Source organism: Silene latifolia, chromosome 9, assembly GCF_048544455.1.
Source record: "Silene latifolia isolate original U9 population chromosome 9, ASM4854445v1, whole genome shotgun sequence".
NCBI classification, from domain to species: Eukaryota; Viridiplantae; Streptophyta; class Magnoliopsida; order Caryophyllales; family Caryophyllaceae; genus Silene; species Silene latifolia.
The window spans coordinates 89,661,919-89,684,571 of NC_133534.1; the positions used below are offsets into that span (position 1 = coordinate 89,661,919).

The 22,653-nt window shown below is 34.8% G+C and overlaps 1 protein-coding gene across 7 annotated transcripts; it reads left to right on the forward strand.

The window, feature by feature from the left end:
- Positions 1–1,026: 1,026 nt before the first annotated feature.
- LOC141599961 (DNA repair protein RAD51 homolog 2) lies at positions 1,027–16,087 on the forward strand. Of its 7 annotated transcripts, none has more exons than XR_012524058.1 (13): positions 1,027–1,360; positions 1,475–1,588; positions 1,679–1,831; positions 2,568–2,671; positions 2,895–2,958; positions 3,036–3,091; positions 6,712–6,792; positions 7,561–7,620; positions 7,707–7,807; positions 9,427–9,537; positions 10,114–10,257; positions 13,156–15,407; positions 15,710–16,087. XR_012524058.1 is itself a non-coding variant. In XM_074420107.1 (12 exons), exons 1-12 carry the CDS (start codon positions 1,277–1,279, stop codon positions 15,724–15,726), a joined length of 1,089 nt encoding a protein of 362 aa, XP_074276208.1. In that variant the 5' UTR covers positions 1,027–1,276; the 3' UTR covers positions 15,727–16,087. The 7 variants fall into 7 exon arrangements, 4 of the variants coding, with proteins under 4 accessions (XP_074276208.1, XP_074276207.1, XP_074276210.1 ...); XR_012524059.1 differs by having other exon boundaries at positions 1,180–1,360; positions 1,475–1,567; XR_012524060.1 differs by lacking the exon at positions 1,679–1,831.
- Positions 16,088–22,653: the final 6,566 nt, after the last annotated feature.

The following is a 22,653-nucleotide window of genomic DNA, read 5'->3' on the forward strand; positions in this document are numbered from 1 at the left end:
AATGATCTCCAAAACCCTAGTTTTCTGTAAAATGAAATTGTCTCGGTCAAAAGGAGAGGGAGTCTCTCCTTTTGTTTGGTTCGCCACCAGTAGTGGGTTTGCATGGGGAAGTGGGCTTCCACTTCCTCTTAATTTTACCTCGTGGACCGGCTCGAAAAACGCTAAATGTATATGACGCGGTTTATTATAAATCGTCATCGGTTATCGGTTATTAAAGCATCAACTAATAATACGGATTAGTTGAAACATTAATACATGTCCGACAAAGACGATATTGTATAATTATATTCAATATACATTTAATTAAATATAAAACGGTTATATTCAATTTACGAATTAACTGCTTAATTCGCCTTAGCCATTATTATTTAATCCGTATTAAATAACATATCTCAACATCACATTTTTGACTAATTACTAGTCAAATAACTCGGACTAACTGGTTAGTCAAAATTGGCATCTACATGACTGTATTTTCATACTGTCACATCTCTCAAACGTATCCTATAGGTGTGACTTTTAGGGACCAGTTGATCACCGCCATCTGTATGACAATAACGTCAAACTTATCTAGCAAGCCAACCGTTATTGATAAACGTGGATCAACTGATAATAATACCAAAAGTATGCCCTTTGATCCTTTTAGAGATTTATAAGTCCTTGCACTAACTGTTAAGGACACCAACCCCAACACTATTGTCCACAATACCCCGTCTAAATTACTAGACTAAGACCTATTATATTCGTGCATAAGAGTTGCAGTGCAAATAGACTACCATAGATTTTGTTACTAATAAATCTTATTTACTCCAGATAAATTTCTATCTTTTTAAAGATAAATCCTAAAAGATATGAAGTATAAAAGATAGTAATATATTAATGTATGTATCAAGTTTTTTTTGAAACACTTCGTTAGTAGATAATTTAAAGATAAATTTTGTGTTATAATTAGTAGATATCCGATCCATTATCTTAAAAATCATATCCAAATTCACTAATGAAAAGGTGACCGAGGTAATGTTATGTAGCCAACTTTTCTTATTTGGTAATAATCATATTCATAATGACTCTTATCTCACGTAAACTATGCCAATAAAACAATGTACAATTTTTATAGTTTCTTACAGTTTACAATTTAAATCTCATTATTTAATAACCGTGCATCATACGGGCACAAAATCTAGTTTGCGATAACAATGAGCTTGAAAACGGTGTGAAATTGATGAGCGACATGAGTCACATGATTAATGATTATTGAGATTAGGAAAGAAGAGTGATGGCGAACAAGTTAATAAGTGAAATGGGTCTCCCAAAGTCGATCGCCAACGTCTTTGCTGCCCGCAACATAATCACTGCTAAGGTTTGCATCTCTTCTTCACCTCCAATATTTTTCTGTGAATCAATAACTTAATTTTGATTCTTGTAATTTGTTTGCATTTGAGCACAACCATTATTAAGATTTTCTGTGTTTTAGGATGCACTTTCTCTAACTGAGTTTGAGTTGATGGAGTTGTTGGATGTTGGGTTCCAAGATGTAACTTCTGCAATTGCATCCATCAGTCAAATGGTTTGCCCTCCCTTTGAAACTGTAAGCTTTCATACCCTTTTTTACTTTCGGTATTTGACTCGTTTTTCTCCTTTTGTCCCTTTAATGTGTCTTCCAAATATCGGCCTTTAGGCACTTTCACTATTCGAGCAACGACAAAAATATGAATACTTAGCTGGTCATCTGCCCACTACATTGAAAGGTCTAGACAAGGCGTTATGTGGTGGGATTCCCTTTGGTGTTGTTACTGAGCTTGTCGGTCCCGCCGGCATTGGCAAAACACAAGTATGTCAATTCCCATATATTGATTATTTAATCTTGCATTCTTCTTCTTATCCATTGCTATTATATTCCTGTATTGTGATTGGGACGGATGGAGTATTAGTTATTAGTAGTATATTTTATAACAACTCTTGATTTGATTTTTTTTGGGTCTTTGATGTACTCTGTCACTTATTTTAGTTGCCTTGTCTGTGTGAAATGTAACATGTTCCACAGTTTCGTTATTGATTTATTTGTCATTTAAAAAACATGGTCACATTTTGAGGGCGTGGTGTAACCGAACTTGCGCAAACAAAAAAGACGGAAAATCAAATTCTACAAGAATGAACTTAGTAGATGAACAATGAGTTTGACCTTTGTAGTTGGATTCTCTTAGATAATCAGCCTGTAGGATCCGGGAATTCAGAAGCTTTACTAATGACTCTGAATAATTTCTTTAATGGTAGGCAGCTTTTTGCTGTGGCTAACTGTTTAATGAAGCCTTTGGCAGTCAATGGAGTCTAAAGCTTACGGAGTATTAGTTTTTATATTTTTGTTAGAAACCTAAAAGGGGTAAATTGAGAACTTTTGGTTACTATTATGTAGCTTAAAGCCTTGAATGGGTTGTTTCTGAGGTGCATCCCGAGGTATATATACTAGAGGAACATGCATATTTATTTTTCCCTCCTTTCTTTTATGTAGTTTGTTTAGTTGTGTACTTCTGAGATCATCTAACATAAAACATCGGTTTATATTGCAGTTTTGTCTGAAATTGGCGTTACTGGCTTCACTTCCAGCATGTTATGGGGGCTTAGATGGTTCTGTGGTTTACATTGATGTGGAATCCAAATTTAGTTCACGAAGGTGGATACAGTTTCTCTTTAGGCCATGGAGTCTCCTCGTGGTTTACAGACTACAGTAGTGTAGAAGTAGAACACATTTAAAATTGTTGACCTGCAAAATCTCATCATGCGGAGACTGCGGATTTCATTAGCTTTCTTAATGATTTCATGAATGTTAAATGGGAACATTCATATTGGCAGCGCTATTGTAATTATTATCTCATAAATTATATTGTTGTTGTTAGGATGATTGAAATAGGATCAAAAAGCTTCCCTCAAGTCTTTTATCATGAAGGGCTGGCAAAAGAGGTAAATTTGGTTGGAACTTTAGTGACATGGATATTGATTTGTTTAAGAATTAACGGTTTTTATCGCCATAAATGAAGATGGCAGGTAGAATTCTGGTCCTGCAGCCTGCGTCACTTGCTGAGTTTACTGACAGGTATTATTCAATTCTTATAAATTTTGGAAGCTCATCATGGCTTGTGTCTTTTTCTGATATATTTCAGGTAACGGAAGCTCGGATCCTTGTTATGAATGAGTTTCATTACACTTATCAGATAAACTGATTAGAATTGAACAAAAGTAACCTGTGCCTGTTTCTAAACCTCATGTGAGAGCTCATATGAATGCTCCCAAGGTCAAAACCCTTTTTCTTTTAATTCAAAAGTTGAAATTATGGGAACCTCACATTTTAAAGGCTTAACAGGTCATTATGACTTTGTTGTACTCATATATCTACATATGTCACTCTATTTGTATTCTTTATGTAGACAAAACTTGAAGTGAGTGTGCTCCTGATTTTACTACTTCATAAATACTCCCTCTGTCCCGGTCATTTGTTGTCCTTTTCCATTTTGGGGTATCTCAGTCAATTGTTGTCCTTTCTATTTTGAGAATGAACTTGATGAGCAATTTGATCATTCACACTCAATTTGTTCCACTTGGCATTTAGTAATTGGCTCTTTCCTCTTTCCTTAGTCTTTGTGCCAAAACCAAAGGACAACAATTGACCGGGACGGAGGGAGTAAGTAGTTATTGATAGTGTCTATGTAGGTTAAAGCAACCAAGGTTCATGAATCCTAACATGCACATACTACATAGCCCTGGATAGATTCTCTTCTTACGTGTAAATCTTATGGATTTTAAAAGTGTGCACAATACGGCCTTATTCCTAATATGACTTGGGTCAGATGGCGTGAATTGCTGTACTGTCACTCAAATTTGCTCCTCCCACGTTTTTTCCGCATCTTCTTGCCTTCTAGTTCTCATTAACGTCATTTATAATTTAGCCTACATTCCTCCAAAAATATACAGAGTTCTCGTTTGCATCAGTTCCTTATTCCACCAAGATGGGCTGGTTCTTGGTGACATACTTTATCTAGATTCCAAGTTGAATCTACGAACACATCCGTCCTACAGTCTTTGGCCATGTTAGCCAAAAAAATATAGTTGGTTATTTTCTTTAAGGTTTCACAACTTGATTCTAGGATCTACTTGGGGTTTTCTATCCTTGAATATCTAATACCTTGTAAATCATGGAGCTGAGGTGTATGTTGAGTTGTTTTATTGTCTACACTCTACAAGGCCGTTCGAGTACATTATTTTCATGCTGTAAGAAATTTTATAGTAGCCAGATAGTAGTCTATGAGATCCTCCAACTCCATACCTCACAAGTAGTTTGATGCAATACTACAGATGAAGATTCCAAATTTGTGTCATGAAAAAATCTACAGGGTTTGGTAAGACACTTCACCTGATCATGGTATTGATAGCAAAAGTTTCTACTTTCACAGATAATAATTGCATGAGCAATAATAGAAACTTTTTCTGAAATAATGTTTAAAAAAAAAATATTATCCTTTTGGTTGGAATAGAACTTATTTGTCGAAATGGTGTCCACGTAGGACTGTCCAAACGTAAACCTACTAACACTTTGATGACCAATCTCCTCCATCCTTTATCCTCGCCCTATGCCCGACAATTCTTCACTTCAACTATTAGCCTTACCACCACTACCACAACACCACCACCATTAACAACGGAAATGCCCCCACCCACTATCAAGTATCAACAAAGATATTCCTTCCGCTTCACCTTAAAACAGCTTTCAAAACTGACACCACCACCTTGAACACCCACCTAATCCTTAAAAAATCCACTCCCTGCCTCGGAATCCCTTTCCCCACCCACTAAAAACCTAGATATGGGGTTTATGAAAATAGGAGGGGGGGGGGGGGGGATGGATTTTAATGGTTGAGGGAGGGTTCTTCATAGGGTGGGGAAGGTGGTGTGCTGAATTATCGTTTTGTGTTGATGACTATACTCCTCATACCGAATACCGAATGTAGTTGAGTTGATGGGTTGAGGAAAAGGTGGCCATCGAATTTGGTGGTAAGGATGGAGAGGAAAGAGAGCAGCAGATCTTGGAAAGTTAAGGTTGGTGGGACAAGCAAACGGTGGTTGGTGTCAACGGTGAGAGACAAGGTGGTGATGTTAACGGAGGAGGGTGTTGATGAGTGTTGATGGCTGAGAGAGTTGGGTGTGGTGGGAATGGGAGTGAGAGTGTTTGGGTCCGGTAGAAGACGCAGTCACGCAGTAGCAGTTGTGTGGGGTCAGTGGGTGAGAGTGAGGGGGTTGTTGGGGGTGGTACGTGGGTGGTCAAACATCCAAGAGTCAATGGGAGTGGTGGTCTGACCTGGGATAGTTGTTGGGGTTGAGGTGGGGGGATGGGGTGGTGATGTGGCGGTGGTATTGGTCGGGTGAGAAAATGGAGGTGAAAGATTGAAAAGTGGTGTGGAAATGGTGATGGGTTGGTCAGGTTAATTTGGTCATAGGTTTGGGTATTCCAATGCTAGATGGACACTATTTCGATAAATAAGTTTTATTCCGACCTAAAATGATAGTTTTTTTTTTTGAATTTTGAAACATTATTTAAAAAAAAAAAAAAAAAAAAACTCACGGTTGTAAGGTTTATAGAGGATGCTCGCACTTAGTCTTATTTGTGCATTCCTAGTGTCAGTCATTTGAAAAGACTTCTGATACGAATGCGGAAGCTATCTAAATAAATGAAAGATGATAGTAGTGAGGATTGAGCTCGTGACTCGTGAGACCGAGGGGCAAGTTTGAATCCGTGGGGATATTTGCTCGGATTAGACCTATTATCCGAACAATGCTGAATTATAGTCAAGACCTATTGACTATAACCCGTGTTAAAGCTTGAAAACGCGTCAAGCTATAACAATGGCGGAACAAAAACGCGTTGAACCTGTGCTTACAATTGTAAACGTGCAAGCTGCTTTCTTATTGATAACTTGAATGAATAAAAATAACATAAAAATCTAGTTTTTATAGGCTATGAGTTAGCTAATAAGAAAAAGACTCCCACCCTGAAAAGAAAACAATTAACAGTGATAAAGTGATAAAATTTACTCAGCGCATGACTTTTACGACTCCTAACTACTAACTAATTAACAGCTTGCATTTGACCCCTGCCCCTGTGTTCTACCCGAATTAATTACCACATCATCATTCAGAATTGTATCACTTCTTATTCCCACATTCGCGTGGGTGCCGTGGGACACCTATTCACTGATATTGTGTGTGCACAATACTTAGTGTAAATAATCATCATCTTCTGAGTACTGATAAGGCGTACTCCCTCCATTTATTTGATTTATTCCATTTTGAAAGTGGCATATTATTAAGGAAAATAATAAATCATACAAAAGTAGAGAGAAAAAGAGTAGGTGCTTCTCATAAAGTGCCACTGTTCTTGTGCCCAACGCCTTCTTACATTTACTGTTAACAATGTGACATTGTTTTGTATGTTACTTCAATAGGTCATTTGATACTCTCTTTTCCAACTGGTGTTTTTCTTACACTTTTCAAAGTCCTCTCTTGCATCCTTCTGAAAAGTGTGCTCACATCCTCTCTTATCTATTGGAACAAGGGATGTATCTGCTACACCTTCACACGACCCAGTCCAGTTTGTTTATGTTCTGCTTCATACTGTTCATGTAAATTTAATCAAAATGGTTGAGTTACTCATCTAAATCTCAGCTTGCAGCAAATTAAAGTCTCCGTGTTGCAGAACAAAGTGAAGCTTGTTGTTATTGACAGCATGGCAGCTCTTATTTCTGGGTGAGTATTCTGTCAATTTTTCTTATCCTTATCCTAGATGATCCATGACTAATTTCTCATGTAAATGCTTTCCTAATGGGTGTCATATTGTGGTTTCGAGTGATTTGTTGAATGATGCATGTCCTAGAGTAGAATTTTTGGATTGACAACATGATAATGTATGCTTTGCAGAATCTTCTCTATGTTGTACCTGTGTCTTTGAATCATGTTAGAATTCTATTCTCCTCATTAAGAAACTGCGGAATTCTTGTGTGGTTAATTGAGAACATGACGACAGTTGCTTTCCTGTTTACTCCCTCTTTTCAAATGAATTCCATACATTTGATTAAAATATACCTCACATGTGAATATAAAGTGCATGGAATTCACTTGAATCGAGGGAGTAATATTTAACGACCTTTTGAGCACTTATAGTTGCTTTTCTGTTGATGTTTTAATATTCCTGAAATCGTTATCAGATGGCAATCTGAAGGATGCATGCCCATTGTATGCTTTTAAATGAAAGAGTTGTATGATTCTACATGACAATATCTTCAAGTAGGCGGATTGCAACAATTATTTTGGATAAACTCGGTTACCAGCATCAAATGTGAAGGAGCATTAGCCCCCCCTTTCTGTCAATAATTCATTGGATCTTAGTGTTTATTTTACACAATTCTTAGTCATGATCTTTTCTTACTATTTGTCTGCATCGAGGGGAGACAGATGGAAGATAGAGAGCAACTAATTATTCTTAACTGCCCGTTACGGTCTGTATTCCTTTTGCAGGGAGGGTGATCTGAGTAATCGTAGACAGCACACACTTGGTTGGCACATCTCTTTCCTTAAGTAATCCACTAGCTACTTACCTTTACCTAAATCCCCTCGTAGAGTGCTGTATACCCTGTTAGTAGAAATACACCCTACATGTGCAGGTCATTGGCAGAGCTTTCACGAATACCCATTGTTGTGACAAACCAAGTTAGATCACAAAGTCAGGATGGAGTTTCCTTGTTTTCCTTCCAACATACTACTGGTAATGATTCGGCTATCTCTTCCTAACATACTCCATTCTTTCTGTTTTGCCAAATTTAAAATGGTCTGCACTTAATTTGAGATCACATAGTCAGGTTGGAGCTTCCTTGTTATCTTGTACATGCGTATGAAGGTTTGTGGAAGGGGCAGATAGTACTTGAATTAATATTTGCTGTTTATAAATGCATTAAGTAGGTGAGTAATAATGTCGAATAATTCTAACAGTGAAATCGTAGAAAACGAATCAAATGAAAGGATCATCCGGAGTGAAACAGAAGCAAAAGCTACTGCCACAAGCCATAGTGCACCTAGCACTTATTTGGGTACTATCATTAGTAAAACTACACAATAACTAAGAAAGATTTAGTGAAAGTTTATGTTTATTTTGATACTCTATATACCTAGCATGTCCTGTATCCAACATGAGATGCTTTCTTTATTTAAGGCCAAAAACGTGGATTTTTTTACATGAAATTGCATAGGTGGGGAAGTAAGCTGAAAGTTCTTTCAGATGCAATATTTTATCTGTTCTCTAGTCTCCGACTCTCAAGAAGATGTATATGATCATAGCTTTAGCTATACTGCCATCAACCTTTAGGCTATTGAAATGTTAACACAATTTATTTCATCTATAGGGTACCATTGGACTTTGGAGCATAGTGCTATGTAGAATATGGTTTAGTCAATTTTTAGGATTCAAAAAGTCAGTAAAGCTAGGTGCTTTTATGTTGAGAGCCAAGGGTCTGTCTATTGTCAATCAATTATTTATCAATTGTGTATGATAAGAATTATGATGGAAAATTTTTTCTATGTCAAAGCTTCCCAGAAAGTTACTTTTAATGCATCCGTCACCCTACTTTTGAACGCTTTTCAGGATCATTAAAATGCTACTCCCTCCAATTTCCTTTTATCTTCCCCTTTCTTTTGGGCACAAAAATTAAGAAACGGGAAGAAAGAAGGAATAAAGTAGAATAAAGTATTGTAAATTGTGTAGTTTATAGGGGAGAGAAAATAATAAAGAATGAATAATGAATAAAGAATAGATAAAGTAATGAGAGTTGTTGATTTTTTAGGAGAGAGAAATTAATAAAAAATGAATGCAACTTACCAAAAAAGGAAAGAGGGAAGATAATCAAACTTGTGTGAAAAAGGAAAGAGGGAAGATAATAGAAAATTGGAGGGAGTATTACTAAAATGATTTTTTATATCTTTTCTTTCCAGAATGGTTTTTATAGTGGACTCCGTATTAGTCTTTACCTAAAAGTGTAAATCAATATTTAGTGAACTAAGCTAAAACTTTAGATTGAGAAATCAATACTGAAGTACCATGATATGACATCTAGAAGCTCCAATTTCATTTAGATGAAGCAAGACCATAATCCTTATCTGTTTCTTCCGGGAACTAGATGTTATTGAAAATACAGTTGCTCAATTTCACTCCTAGCCGCCTCCCTAGTCCACATAGAACGACAGGATGCCCTTGTATGGAGTACAACATCAATCTCTTTTGTAATTTGCAATGTCTAGAGTTAAAAGGATTGTATTTCGTGTGTACATACTCTTTGAGATATCGTTATCCCAACTGCTTTGCTCCAGTACTTATTTCAGTTAGATGTGCAGTGGAGGACATGTCAGATACCCCGTCAAGCTTTGATTCGCATCTGATAGCTGCGTTAGGAATTCATTGGGCGCATGCTGTAAGCATAAGGCTTATCCTTGAGTTGAGATCAGGTCAGAATTGCTATGCTTGTTTTCAGTTTCTTTTCCTGCTTGTGATCATTCAAATTCAAGCTTATATTTTATCCTCCTCAGCATTATACCTTCAACAAAAAACTATTATGTCTCATTACCTATTCATGTTCCTTTGTGCACATATGGTCACCTCCATTTGCTTACACAATTAACTGATCTGTTGTCAAATGGAGTAGTAAATACCATTTATTACAATAGATTCAAATGCTGCTAGCATGAAAGGAGGAACCTGCATAGAAACTTTTCTCAAATGCTAACTCTTTGTTTACTACGAAGTCGATTCTTGCACTTGGCAAGAGAGAATACTATTGACTATGAGCTATTTTTGAGTGGACTTCGCAACAATAGTTCAAATTTTTGCTTACTGCTGAAATTCCTCCACAATCAGATTTTAGATTTTGTATAATTCCTGTAATCTGCTTAGCAGTATTTAAGCATACCCCTCAAGATAGAAAAAATGTTCCATACGGATTTCCTGTAGGATGTTATAACACATATTGATGATTCGTTGCTCTTTTGCGGCTTTATAATTGCTCGTCTTCGTTGATGCTGCAGGTCATAGGTTCATGAAGATCGCAAAATCCCCAATATCTCCACCTCTGGAGTTCCAATATCAGATAACTTCATCTGGAATTTCATTATTAAGTGATAATGGTGTAGAAGTGTCCGGATCGCTTATAAACTCAATTCACTCACATGGTAAGTTATCGTCTCTGAGTTTTAAGTTTTAACATAAACCATGTAGAAGAAAAATGTCTATTAAGAAATCATCGCTTTAGAGTTTATCTAATATAAAAATAGGACACTAAACTTTTTGTTCTTTTGTTCTTTTTTTTTCTTTTTTTGAGTTTTAAGTTTTAACTTTTTGTTCTTTTGTTCTTATATTGTGAAGTACGGAGTAGTCAGTTTGAGGCATATGGGTCATAAAAAAGAAAAAGAGAGATTGGGTATATGGTGCCGTTGGGGTTATAGAAAAAAAGAATCTTTACAAAAGCACATTTAAGATGATCTGAAAAAAGGTGTGTTGTGGTTGCCGTTTGCCAATGAATTTTGTGTGCATATATCAAACACTTTGTTCTTGCAATTAGTCCTGTATCTTTTACTAGGGTCGCAAATCGCATGTGATGGTAATGAGTAGCTCAAATTCTCATTAATTCACGTTTAAGGTGATGAATTTTATGTTTCAGGTCACAAGGACATCATTAATTTTTGGTGATATAATAATGTGAATTCTTCTGAATCTCAAATTATGTTTCACTCATACCTGGAAGTGGGTAAAATGAAGCTCAAATAATGTAAATTCTCATTCTCCTTGTACAAGCAACATATGGAGTTGTATTCCGTTTCAATTCCACACCACCGTTATTAACAGTCATGTAATCTACAGATCAGTCATCTGGGTTACCAGTTAAAACTAAGTCTATTTGTTGTAACTTGGCAATTTGCATGATATGTGCTTAATTTCACAAAGCACTTCAACAAATCAGTCATCTGGGTTGCTTCGGATTGGCAGACAAGTTGTACGTTACCCTGAAAAGAGGTCGGGTCCAGTTTTGAGTCAAGTTAATAGGTATAAACCATACACTTTAGGCCTGTTTTTTCGACTTTTTAAAATTTGAAATTGAAATTTGAAATTTGAAATTTGAAATTTGAACATTAATTTTAATGTCCAAAACCACAAAAACATTAATTTTATAATGAAAAGTGTTAAATTAGGGTTTATAGTTTGTTTGTTTGATTTTAGGAGGATGATAAATGCAAATGTACTTTCTGGTGAGAAAAAAATGTAAAAATAATGAGAAAGGAAAAGTGTGCAATTTGAAGTAACCGAAAAGTAATTTTGCATGTAAAAATAATGTGTTGTGTTGTGTTGTGTTGTGTTGTGTTGTGTTGTGTTGTGTTGTGTTGTGTTGTGTTGTGTTGTGTTGTACACATTTCATAAGGAAATGTCCAAGGAAATGTCCAATCAGTCTTAGTGAAATGTGCATTATATATAATAAGGATGTGCAAGTAAATATTACCTTTTGCAAGTGGTCTTGCAACTGTTCACAATAAGTCAAATGACGGTTATTAACTTGCTTATGTGGTGAAAAGACACATTTATTCACATTAATTTGAATATTACTTCTAAATGTACATTATATTAATTATAAAAAAACATGTTCCATAAAATAAATTGTCCACTATCTATATTCGTAATTTGCATTTTCTGATAATTAGGTGCAACTAAAATATCATTAAGCACTGTTTGGAAAATGTACATTATATTATTATATTTAAAGGTACATGAAATTATTTAAAAAAGAACATGGAACATTATTTGGAAAATAAATGTGAATTCAGTTTAATTCAAATGTCCATTATGTATTTTCATAGTGTGCATATACTGTTTTATGCAAGATATTAAAGTAACATAGATAACTTCACCCAATTTATTAATTACCATGATTATGTTTGTGTCAGTTGAAAAGACACAACTGTTCATAGAATTTAATCTCTTATAATCAATTAATCCACTATATAAACCCAAGAGTACACAACCACTTTTCCATCCTACCTTTTCCAATAAGCAAAACTTTTAATCTGTCCAGAAAACTACTTAATTTTATTAAAAAAAAACAATGTCTTACTCAATGCACAATAGTTCCCTACACAAATGTTGCTCACAAACAAAATTTCGTGGAGCATTATCATCAATGGAAAGTAAGCTAGTTTTCTTCAAACTGGTTTGATGGAGATGACATTCCTCTGGACATGGATGTACCATCTCACAGTCGTCCTTTACATCCTTTCCTTACTACTGAGGCATTGCTCCAGATTTTCTTTTAATCGACTTGGGAGGGAAGAAAAGAGAAACATGGCCATGGTGTGCAAGGGCTGGTCAAAGTGGTTCCTTATAGGGACCGAACCAAGAGTAATGGATACGGATTATTACCGAGGCGCGGTTCGGGGAAATGAAAATGGTATAATCTGTCACAAAGGATAATCGGCTCCTTGACAGATTCTGCCATTGCACGACTATGTCTAGTCGTGCAGAAATAATTAAACATCATAAACAACAAGAACGACAATTTAAAAACCAAAGAGAAGAATATGAAATTGAGGAGCAGTCTGGTGACGAGGTTATTATGACTCCGACTGTTAGATTAGTTTAGAAATATATTAAGTTAATTTTCTAGTTTATTGTTATTAGGTATTGTCTTGTCTTGTGTTTTTTTTTTCTTTTTCTTTTTTTTTTTCTCAGTATAAGCCTTAGTAGGCTTTATCATTTTGAAAGCCTTAAATGACTTTTGTAAATATTTTTCTAATATTAATGAAATAGTATTATGACTATTTGTTTGTTTACTGTCATTAACATTCAATACATTTTATATATGCTATATCAAAATGGACAACAATATTTCCTATGAACATTAGCAGTAAAATAAATGTTCCTTTAAAGACATGATAATGGACATTCGCAGGAATACATTATATATGAACCTATATTTGTACGAAATAAATTACCAATCTTTGTAGAGCATATTAGAATTGGATTACTGCATTTTGATGCAATAATATTCAATATACTTACTTACTTAACTACTGTTGAAGCAGACAATGAGTACAAGTGATGCAACTACGTCTTCTTCTACAAATAACGGCTTTAAAACACCAAGGACAAGAATTGAAACATTAAATGCACTCCCTGTACATTCCATTCTGTCCAGAGGAAAAGAAACCTAAAGTAGGACAAGTATTCGAAACGCTAGAATCAGCAGAGTTATTCTACAAAGAATATTGTAGAATCTGTGGGTTTACGTTAAGACTTGCAACAACAAAAAGGATTAAAGGCAATGAGTTACCTAACAGTTTTGCATTAAGGAATGTTGTCTGCAATAGGCAAGGTGTAAAGGAAAGTACGAAAAAGGAAGAGGACTGATACTGATACTGATACTGCTGAGAATGATGCAGAATCTGATGGTGAGGCCGATTACAAGAATTGACTGTCGTGCATTAGTGCAGTTTAAATACCAAGAAAATGGAACTTATATTGTTACCAGATTCGATGAAGCGCATAACCATCCACTTGCTTCGCCTGAATCTACAATATTCTTGAAAGGAAACCGAAAAATGACAGAGGTACAGAAGCAATTTGTCACAAAAGTAAAGGTGCTAAAACTAGGTTGTGTAAAAGCCTATAGAGGTTGGAAGGAGCTGTGTGGAGGTTACGACAACATTGGTGCTACTGAGGTTGATTTCAAAAACTTTGTCAAGGACATAAAAACCTACATTGGTAATTTTGATGCGCAAATGTTTGTTGAAAATCTTATTGGGAGAAAAAACACATGCAATTCATTTTACTTTGATTTTATAGTAGATGAAAACAAGTGCACATTTGAGTGTTTTGGCGGATCCGATCTGCATAAAGAACTACATGCTGTTCGGTGAGGTGTTATCAGCAGATGCTACATATGAAATAAACAAGTACGATATGGTGTTTGTGCCTTTCACGGGAGTTGATCACCACAAAAGGTGCATAACCTTTGGAGCTGGGTTGATCGGTGATGAAAGTATTGAGTATTACACATGGCTGTTTAGGACATTTATGGAAGCAATGGGCGGGTGCCAGCCGAGAATTATAATTACCGATCAGGACAAATCAATGAAGTCGGTAGTCCCGGAAGTGTTTAAGGAGTCAACACACGGACTGTGCATGTGGCACATAATGAAGAAACTAAGAGAAAAAGCCAGTTATCAACTGTTTCAAGATGAGGATTTTAAGACCAGGCTCAATAGGTGTGTTTGGAACAACCAACTTGAGCCTGATGAATTCGAAGAACAATGGGAGAAGATAATGACTGATTATCAACTTATAGAACACGAGTGGTTTTCAGATTTGTACGATCTCAGGGAACAGTGGATCCCCGCCTATTTTAAAGATGTTTCCATGTGCGGCTTGATGAGGGTTACTTCTAGGTCTGAGAGTGAAAACAGTTTCTTTGACGGGTTCCTCACACCTCATTTGACCCTTGTTGAGTTTTGGGTGTGCTATGAGAGTGCATTGAAAGCACAAAGACACAAGCAGTCCAAGTTGAACAGTGACAACAAACACTCTAAAATCCCACGGAAAACAAAGTCAAACCTTGAAATCTATGCTTCTGAAATGTACTCGCACAACATTTTCAAAGACTTCCAAACAGAATTGGTTGCAGCTTTGTCTGATTGCCGTTTTAAAGATGTGGAGAAGATCCAAATAAGTCATGGAACGTAGCATATTCACCAGATAACATGGAGATTACTTGTTCCTGTTCTATGTTTCAGAGAATGGGCTTGTTGTGCGAGCCATCGCCTTTGGATTTTACACAACCAAGATTTTCAAAAATACCGTAAGCGATTACATAATGCAAAGATGGACAAAAGCCGCAATGAGTAAGCCTGTCTTTGATAAAGATGGCAAAGCGATAGATGTCTCTCAAAAGTTTTTAAATAGGAAAAGTTTGAGTCTCGTAGCAAGAGGTTTATTCTTGTGTCGGCGTAGCCGAGTGAGTGTGATGATAACGACATGAAGCTTTTGATTGAAAAAGTGAGAGATATTAGATTGTATATGATTAGTGTGAAGTGTTCAAAGCCAAAGAAGAAAGACAAGATGAAAGAAATAGAAAAGTACGTGGGCTTCAAAATACTTGAGAAGTTGGTGATTCATGTTCCTAAAAAATCTAAAAACAAGGGTAAGACCAAGGGCAAGAGAATTGAATCACAAATGTTAAAAGCCCTAATGAAGAGAGGAAAACAGAAGAGGTACTGCAAAACATGTGGCCGCCAAGGACACAACTCTAGGACTTGCAAAGAAACAAACCATCTGACAGGTATGTATAATTTGGTTTCTAGTTAAAACATATTACATTAATGTTAAATAATTATTAAATTATACAAGTATAGCGCATAGTGTTTACCTTCCAAAATCATCACTCTTATATGGAGGCACATAAGCTCTTTGTGCAATGAACATTATGGTTGTTCTGAAGGCATAGATGAGAATTTCAGCAATGTATATCTGGTTAACATTAAATGTATATCAATTTAGTTGTTCATTTTGGCCATTTTCTCCTTATAAAATCTAATATTTAATTTACATTTTGTTGCATATTCACCAAAAACTACCATGAAGATGACGACGATGAATGAGATGAATCTGATGATGTGAAGGACGACGATGAAGAAGATGAATCTGATAACGAAGTTGAAGGTGCAAATATTTGATTCAAGGATAGACATCCATAATATACACTACACTAACATTCTTAAAGGCTTGTATGTACAATTCGATTTTACTGCCAAAGTACATTACTCTTATAGGGAAAGTATATTACATTTGTATTAAAGGATCATTATTGTTGTTCTGCAAGGAAATTCTTAAAGGCTTGTATGTACAATTCGATTTCACTGCCAAAGTACATTACTCTTATAGCCAAAGTATATTACATTTGTATTAAAGGATCATTATTGTTGTTCTGCAACGAACATTCTTAAAGGGTTGTATGTACAATTCGATTTCACTGCCAAAGTACATTACTTTTATAGCCAAAGTATATTACATTTGTATTAAAAGATCATTATTGTTGTTCTGCAGGGACATCATCAACTTGATTGGAATTGTTTTCCCAGAGTACAATAATTTTAAGGCATTTTGCACAATAAACATTATTGTTGTTCTGCAAGAACATAATAAACTTTATTGAAATTTGTTTCTGGAATATAACACTCTCTTGAATTAAAATTTTTTCAAACTTGGGTTGTTCGACTCATGACTTCCTCAATATATGTTACATTACTCACACACATGTCACAAACGAAACTAAAAAAGTTTTTACGGCTTCAACTCAGCATCTTCCTCATCTTCATCGTCGTATTCTTCCCATGGCAGTGGGTTTGAACGGAAATCCATTGCCTTCTTTAGTACAGCATCAAAACATACATTGCCTTCTGTTGAAATCATATATGAAATGTATTTCTTCCATGAGAATCGATGAGCGGAGCATCCTAGGAAAGTAAAGAAAACAAGGGGTTAGAACATGTACAAATGTGTACTGAATTATGTATTAAAAATAATTGTATTATTTCTGAAACTCACATCACCTTTTTTAAGCCCACAGGTCCAATTTAGATTACCCTTAAATGTCTCCATATGTCTCATAACGTAAACACCACAATCAGTCTTGTTAGTGTTGTTTCTCCACTTCATCTTTGCAAGAATAGGTGCAGTTTTTGATGCGATCAACTTTTACCTTTGAAACACCGATGTCTTTCAAGTATTCTCGCTAGAACATTATTCTGTTTGGCGGAGAGAAGGGGGAAGAAAACATTAGGACACTAATAATTATGAGCTACAATATCACAAAAATAAGAAAATTAAGACAGAGACAAAATTTTTGGGGAAGGTACACTCTATGTAAAGTCATTGTACATTCACAATAATGAATAGGAACAACATGTAGTGCTGTTAAGCAAAAGAGAGCATAGAATCTTACAAAAGACACTGGTCTATCGTGGAAAAATTCTTCTGGTTTTCCGTCACGATGCACATTATCAATGATGATGAACTTGTACTTGTTGCTGTCAATGACTAGTAAATGGCAATGCCTTTTATATATAACTGGGAAGAAGAACTGTAGATTTTAAAAGATTTAATTAGGCAACAAGCAAATTAAATATAACATGCAGAAAGAGTGTATATTGTCGATGCTAACCAAATCAATGCATGCAGGTTAACCGAGAATTGGGTAAACTCTTCTTTCATTATATCCTTAATCACCATAAAATTTTCAACAGTGTCCAATTCTCCTTGAAGCATCATCTGTATGCAAGACAAGTAAAGTTTCTGATGTTAATCAAGGGAAAAAACATTACAAAATTTACTTGTTGAAATAAGTTTATATAAATATTTGACTTACACACACTACTGTGGTGAAAAAAAATCGATATGGCTCTGAAGAGTTTCTTCTAGATTCCTTGGCATTCAAAAGTTTTATCCAACAATCGATCACATCACTCGTTAAATACTTATATTGTCGTAACGTTGCCATTTCAATACGCCGAAGAGAAATTTCACCCACATGCACAAGAAGTTCCTTGGTTCAGGACTACCAGTGTTAACTCAAAACAGGATACAGAACATTTTAAATTTAAATATTGTACATTAGTAAATATATATATATATATATATATATATATATATATACCTGGTTAAATCAGTATGTTTTCCTCTACTATTCGACACATAATCAGCAATGCAATTCTGAAAGTCAGTAAGAGGAGTAATAATGCATGTATCTGTGCTTAGTAAATTACGATTTGCAAGGATGCTCAGAGACTCTGGTTGACTTCTTTCATGTTCATGAACATTTTCATTATTGATGACTTTGCCCTTGGTAGTGTCACCATTGTCAAGCAGATTATGCTCATTTGTACTCTTGTCGTTTGTATTACTCACATCTGTCATGCTGTCATTGTTCTCACAAGCATCATAACCATCTGGTATAATATTCCCTTCTGTACAACTACCTCCATTGTTCTCTTCTTAAGCCTAACAGTCTCATTGTTGTCAGGGACACCAATATCATCGGTACTCTTCTCTTTCTTTCCAACTACCTCCTCTTCTATCTTCTCATCCCCAATAGTCTCATCACCCTCGTAGAATTCTTCATCAGACGAATCCAGTTTCTTTGGGAAGGGCTTCTCTTGATACTGCTTCACCTTTGTTAAAACGTCATCACAAACAATGTTGCACTTGGATGAAACCAAAGTGCAAAGATATTTGATTCTCAATATTCGAAATCCATCCATCTACAAAAGTTAGAATATCTTGAGGATAGGTAACTTATAAATAAGAATGTGCTTTTAATATTTTAAGAAAGATCATTTAATTAAACCAAAAGTACATTTACAATTATTGGATATAAATTGTTTAGAAACTTACGTTGTTTTTTGTCAACCCACAAGTTCAATACTGACCCCCTTGTACGTTTCCATGTGTTTCATTGTGTAAATACCACAGTCAACAAGATTTTGATGGTTTCTCCAAGGCTTTTTCAATACAGCAGGCTCCATTGCTCTTACTCTTTCCTTCAAATCACTAATGTCATTGAAATATTCTGCCAAAGCATTACGCTGCATGGAAAAATTCAGATCAAACTGTCTAGAGATACCGTGCAAAAAATATGACATTGTAAAAGAAAAAATAACCAATGAAAGGCAACTGAACAATTACCATATTCCAAGGTTTGTTTCCATAACTAGTTTTTGGGGTTTCATCATGCTGTTGATTATCAAGAATGACAAACTTGTTCTTCTCCATATTGAATACGAACAGGTAAAAATGCTTGTCGGATATTATTGGGAAAAAAAACTGTTTTATATAAGAAAAGATTAGAAGATACAACAGACATAAAATTTGTTACGAGAGTAAATTAGCAGCAGAAAACACTAGAAAACACTATTGACTATATATATTGTTTGAGCTAACCATATCAACTTTTGTCACATCAATAATCCTAGCATGATTTAACTCATTTCTAAAATGCCTCTTGAATACTTCCAATTGTCTTTCAAATTTGAATTCTTTCCTTTGCCCTTGAAATGCTTGCTGCACACACAAAACATAATATTCTTTTATTAATATACACTTGTATAACATAAAATTATTGTAATATAGAATGAAATAAAATTTTACATACAAATACGAGGGTCGAAGCAAAGAATCGACGTGGTGCTGAAGATTTTCTTTCAAGTTCATTGAAATTCAAGTAAGCTGACCAACAATCAACCACAACATCTGCTATATACCGAGGTGGTTTTAGAGATGCAAAAAGATATCGGGTACCCACGACATTCTTAAACTCAAAGAGCTTCTCACTGGTTCAGACGTTACACAAAACAAGTCAGTTAATTACACATATGTACATTATCTTTATTAATAATGCACATAATACCCAAACGAAATGTACAGAATGATTAAATAAAAGAAACATAATAAGTAGAATAAAATATACCTAGCAAGAACAGTGCCTTTTCCCTTGGTGTAGTAGACGTAGTCAGCAATACAGTGCTGAAATCAGATGGCTCTGTACATGGGTCAATGTCTCCTCTTAGTAAATCAAGTTCAGTACTAATATCTAAGCTTGGATTGGGATTGGTTGCCTTGGGTTCTTTACTATAATCTTCAGATAACATGCTACATACAAGGGTATTTATAAGATTATCCGTATTGGCTTCTTCCTCATTCTCCCCGTCACTATCAACATAAAGATGGTTCGAATCATTTCCTACTTTCTTGTCATCATCGGACGTTTTATTTTTGTCACACTCCCCTTCTGACACCTCTTTCTTGTTGTCTTCATTCCCATTTTCAACCTTGTTATGTTCATTCACATTGTAAACTAATTCACCTTCTTTTCTCAATGCACAGGGCTTCTGGAGTAGTTGAAATGTATCAAATTAAAGAACAATACACTTAAGCACCAAGTTAACATAATATAACAAAAAATATGATCAACATATTTACCTTTTTGTATGTATAAAAAATCGGCCTCTTCAATGACATGCTTTCAACCTGAATACTATTTTTTAAAGATATGTTTACATTATTCAAAGCTTTAACAACCAAATGATGATTACTAACATCATTCTCAGCAGCAGGAACATCATCTGGAATATCAGCAACATTAATACCAAAAGAACTTTCACTATCTGCGGAGCTGTGCTCATTTGACAAATTGAGTAAACTAAATGCATGATCACAGAGCTTCTTAGCAGTCTTGTTCTCCTTAATTATTGATGCTCCTTTTTCTAACTTAGTCTTAACAGATGATATGTTCTGAGCTAAACTAGTTATATATTTAGCAAGATCAAGAATATACTCCTCAGTGTAGTCCTTTGTTTGATAGACAGATTCGACACCTGTATTGTCAACCACCTCCTCCATTGGTGCTTCCAACTTACCATTTCCAAACATAGCGCTTTTCATCTCATCCTTCTCTCTCGATGATAACAAACTACTAGTCCAACCTACCAACGTATAATAATCTCTTTCAACTTTTCGTTCCACATGAACAACGCGATCAACATAGATGAGCTGCAAAAAATAAAAAAAAAAAAAAAAATAATTAGAAGAGAATGAAAACGTACCTTGCAATGTTAAATTAATTTATGAACTTCAAATATATTTTTTGAGACTTCTTACCTCCAAAAACAACAGTGGCCCACCGAAGTGAGTCTCCTTTTCCACCCACTCAATCTTGCTTTCTTGGAGACTTTTTAACAAAAAGGAACACCAATTGTAATCTTTGATTTCATCAACATTCATCAACGATTTCAAAACATGATGATTAACCAAAGGCTTTTGGGTGTTTCTCATTAGCAAAGAAACAACAAACACAACAAAGTTAACCTTGAATTCATCACCACCATGATCATGATTTATCAACCAATTCTCAAGCGTTTTGAGTGGAACTTGTCCATCTTTTATACCAAATTGTTGTTTCCATTTGCCATAAAACTCTTGAAACTCTTCTGATTCAGTATGAGTTTTGGATAATTCAACTGTTTTAGGGCCTATTGGAAATCCAAATGTTGATCTTACATCATAAACCTTCAAGAACAACTTCTCACCATCAAGAAGATCAATACACTTTTAGTATGGGTTATACTGCTTAATTAACCAGTACCCAAGCTTTAAAGGAATGGAACGAACTCTTAACCAAAACAGCCCACTAAATCCAATCTCTTCTAGCGCGCACCACTGTTCGTATGACAAACGTTCAACTACCTCAACTACTCCTGTAGGAGACATTCTCGTATATGTACTTTTAAACGAAGAGAAATCAAACTTCTGCTTACACTTGGAACCCAATACCATCTTGTTACTTACTTTACCCTTTTGAGGACTTTCTTTCTTTGCAGTAACAATTTGTTTATTAACAGAAACAATTTGTTTCTTAACTGCAAGATCATCGTCACTTTCTTCATTTATCTTCTTTGCGAAAGATTGTATAGACTTAGATTTACTGTTAATAGTAGCTGATTTACGCTTTCTTGTAAATGGAACACACTCATTTTTACCATTAGTGCAACTTTCAGGTGGTGGAAAAATAAAAGTAACTTTTCTCCGCTTTTGAGATTTTTTATCTTCCTGCTACATAGTCTGTAATAATAAAATGAAATTACAAAACAAGTAGAGATAATCAGTAGTTATCTAATTTTAGGAAATGTACAATAATCACAAATATAATGTTCTTTTAGATGATTCAGAACAATTTCTATATTAATAACAAACGGCACATTAATTTAAGCTGAATGTACATTATATTATTACCTTCAATTAAAAATCCAAAAATTAACAAGTAGAGATAATCAGCAGTTACCTAATTTTAGGAAATGTACATTAATAACAAATATAATGTTCTTTACATATTTCAGAACAGTTCCTATATTAAAAATAAACGGCACATTAATTTAAGCTGAATGTATTATATTATTACGTTCAATTGAAAATACAAAACTGACAAGTAGAGATAATCACCAGTTACCTAATTTTAGAAAATGTACATTAGTCACAAAGATAATGTACTTTTAGATGATTCAGAACAATTTCTATATTAAAAACAATACGCACATTAATTTAAAGCTGTATGAACAATATATATTATTACCTTCAATTAAAAATTAAAAATTAACAGAAACTTGAAAGTAAATGTTGAAAGAATACTTCAGAGATATAAAATTGGGGAAGAACCATGCGAATGTGTTTCTAAAGGTAGAAAAAATAATTCATGCACATTAATCCGAATGAATTTTTAACGAAAGCAAATATAAATATCTGAAATCAAAACATCAAAATTATACTGCTGTTGAACAATTAAGTGATCCAAATTAAATATTATACTAGAGTTATGATAGAGAAGAAACGAAATTGAAAAGAAAATACCTTAGTATAACGGAGGAAATTGGGCGTAACGTCAAAATTATAATGCTGTTGAACAATTCTCCTATGACAACGTCTATCTTTGGTAATGTAAAACGACCGAGCTAAAAGCGGTTCTTGCTTTTATTTTTTTA

Bases quoted from the DNA above. Each gene is read 5' to 3' on its own strand.
- LOC141599961 (XM_074420106.1), top strand. From the start codon at position 1,277: ATGGCGAACAAGTTAATAAGTGAAATGGGTCTCCCAAAGTCGATCGCC. The intron at 1,589-1,678 runs GTAAGCTTTCAT...ATCGGCCTTTAG, and splicing joins TTTGCCCTCCCTTTGAAACT to GCACTTTCACTATTCGAGCA. The intron at 2,672-2,894 runs GTGGATACAGTT...TGTTGTTGTTAG, and splicing joins TCCAAATTTAGTTCACGAAG to GATGATTGAAATAGGATCAA.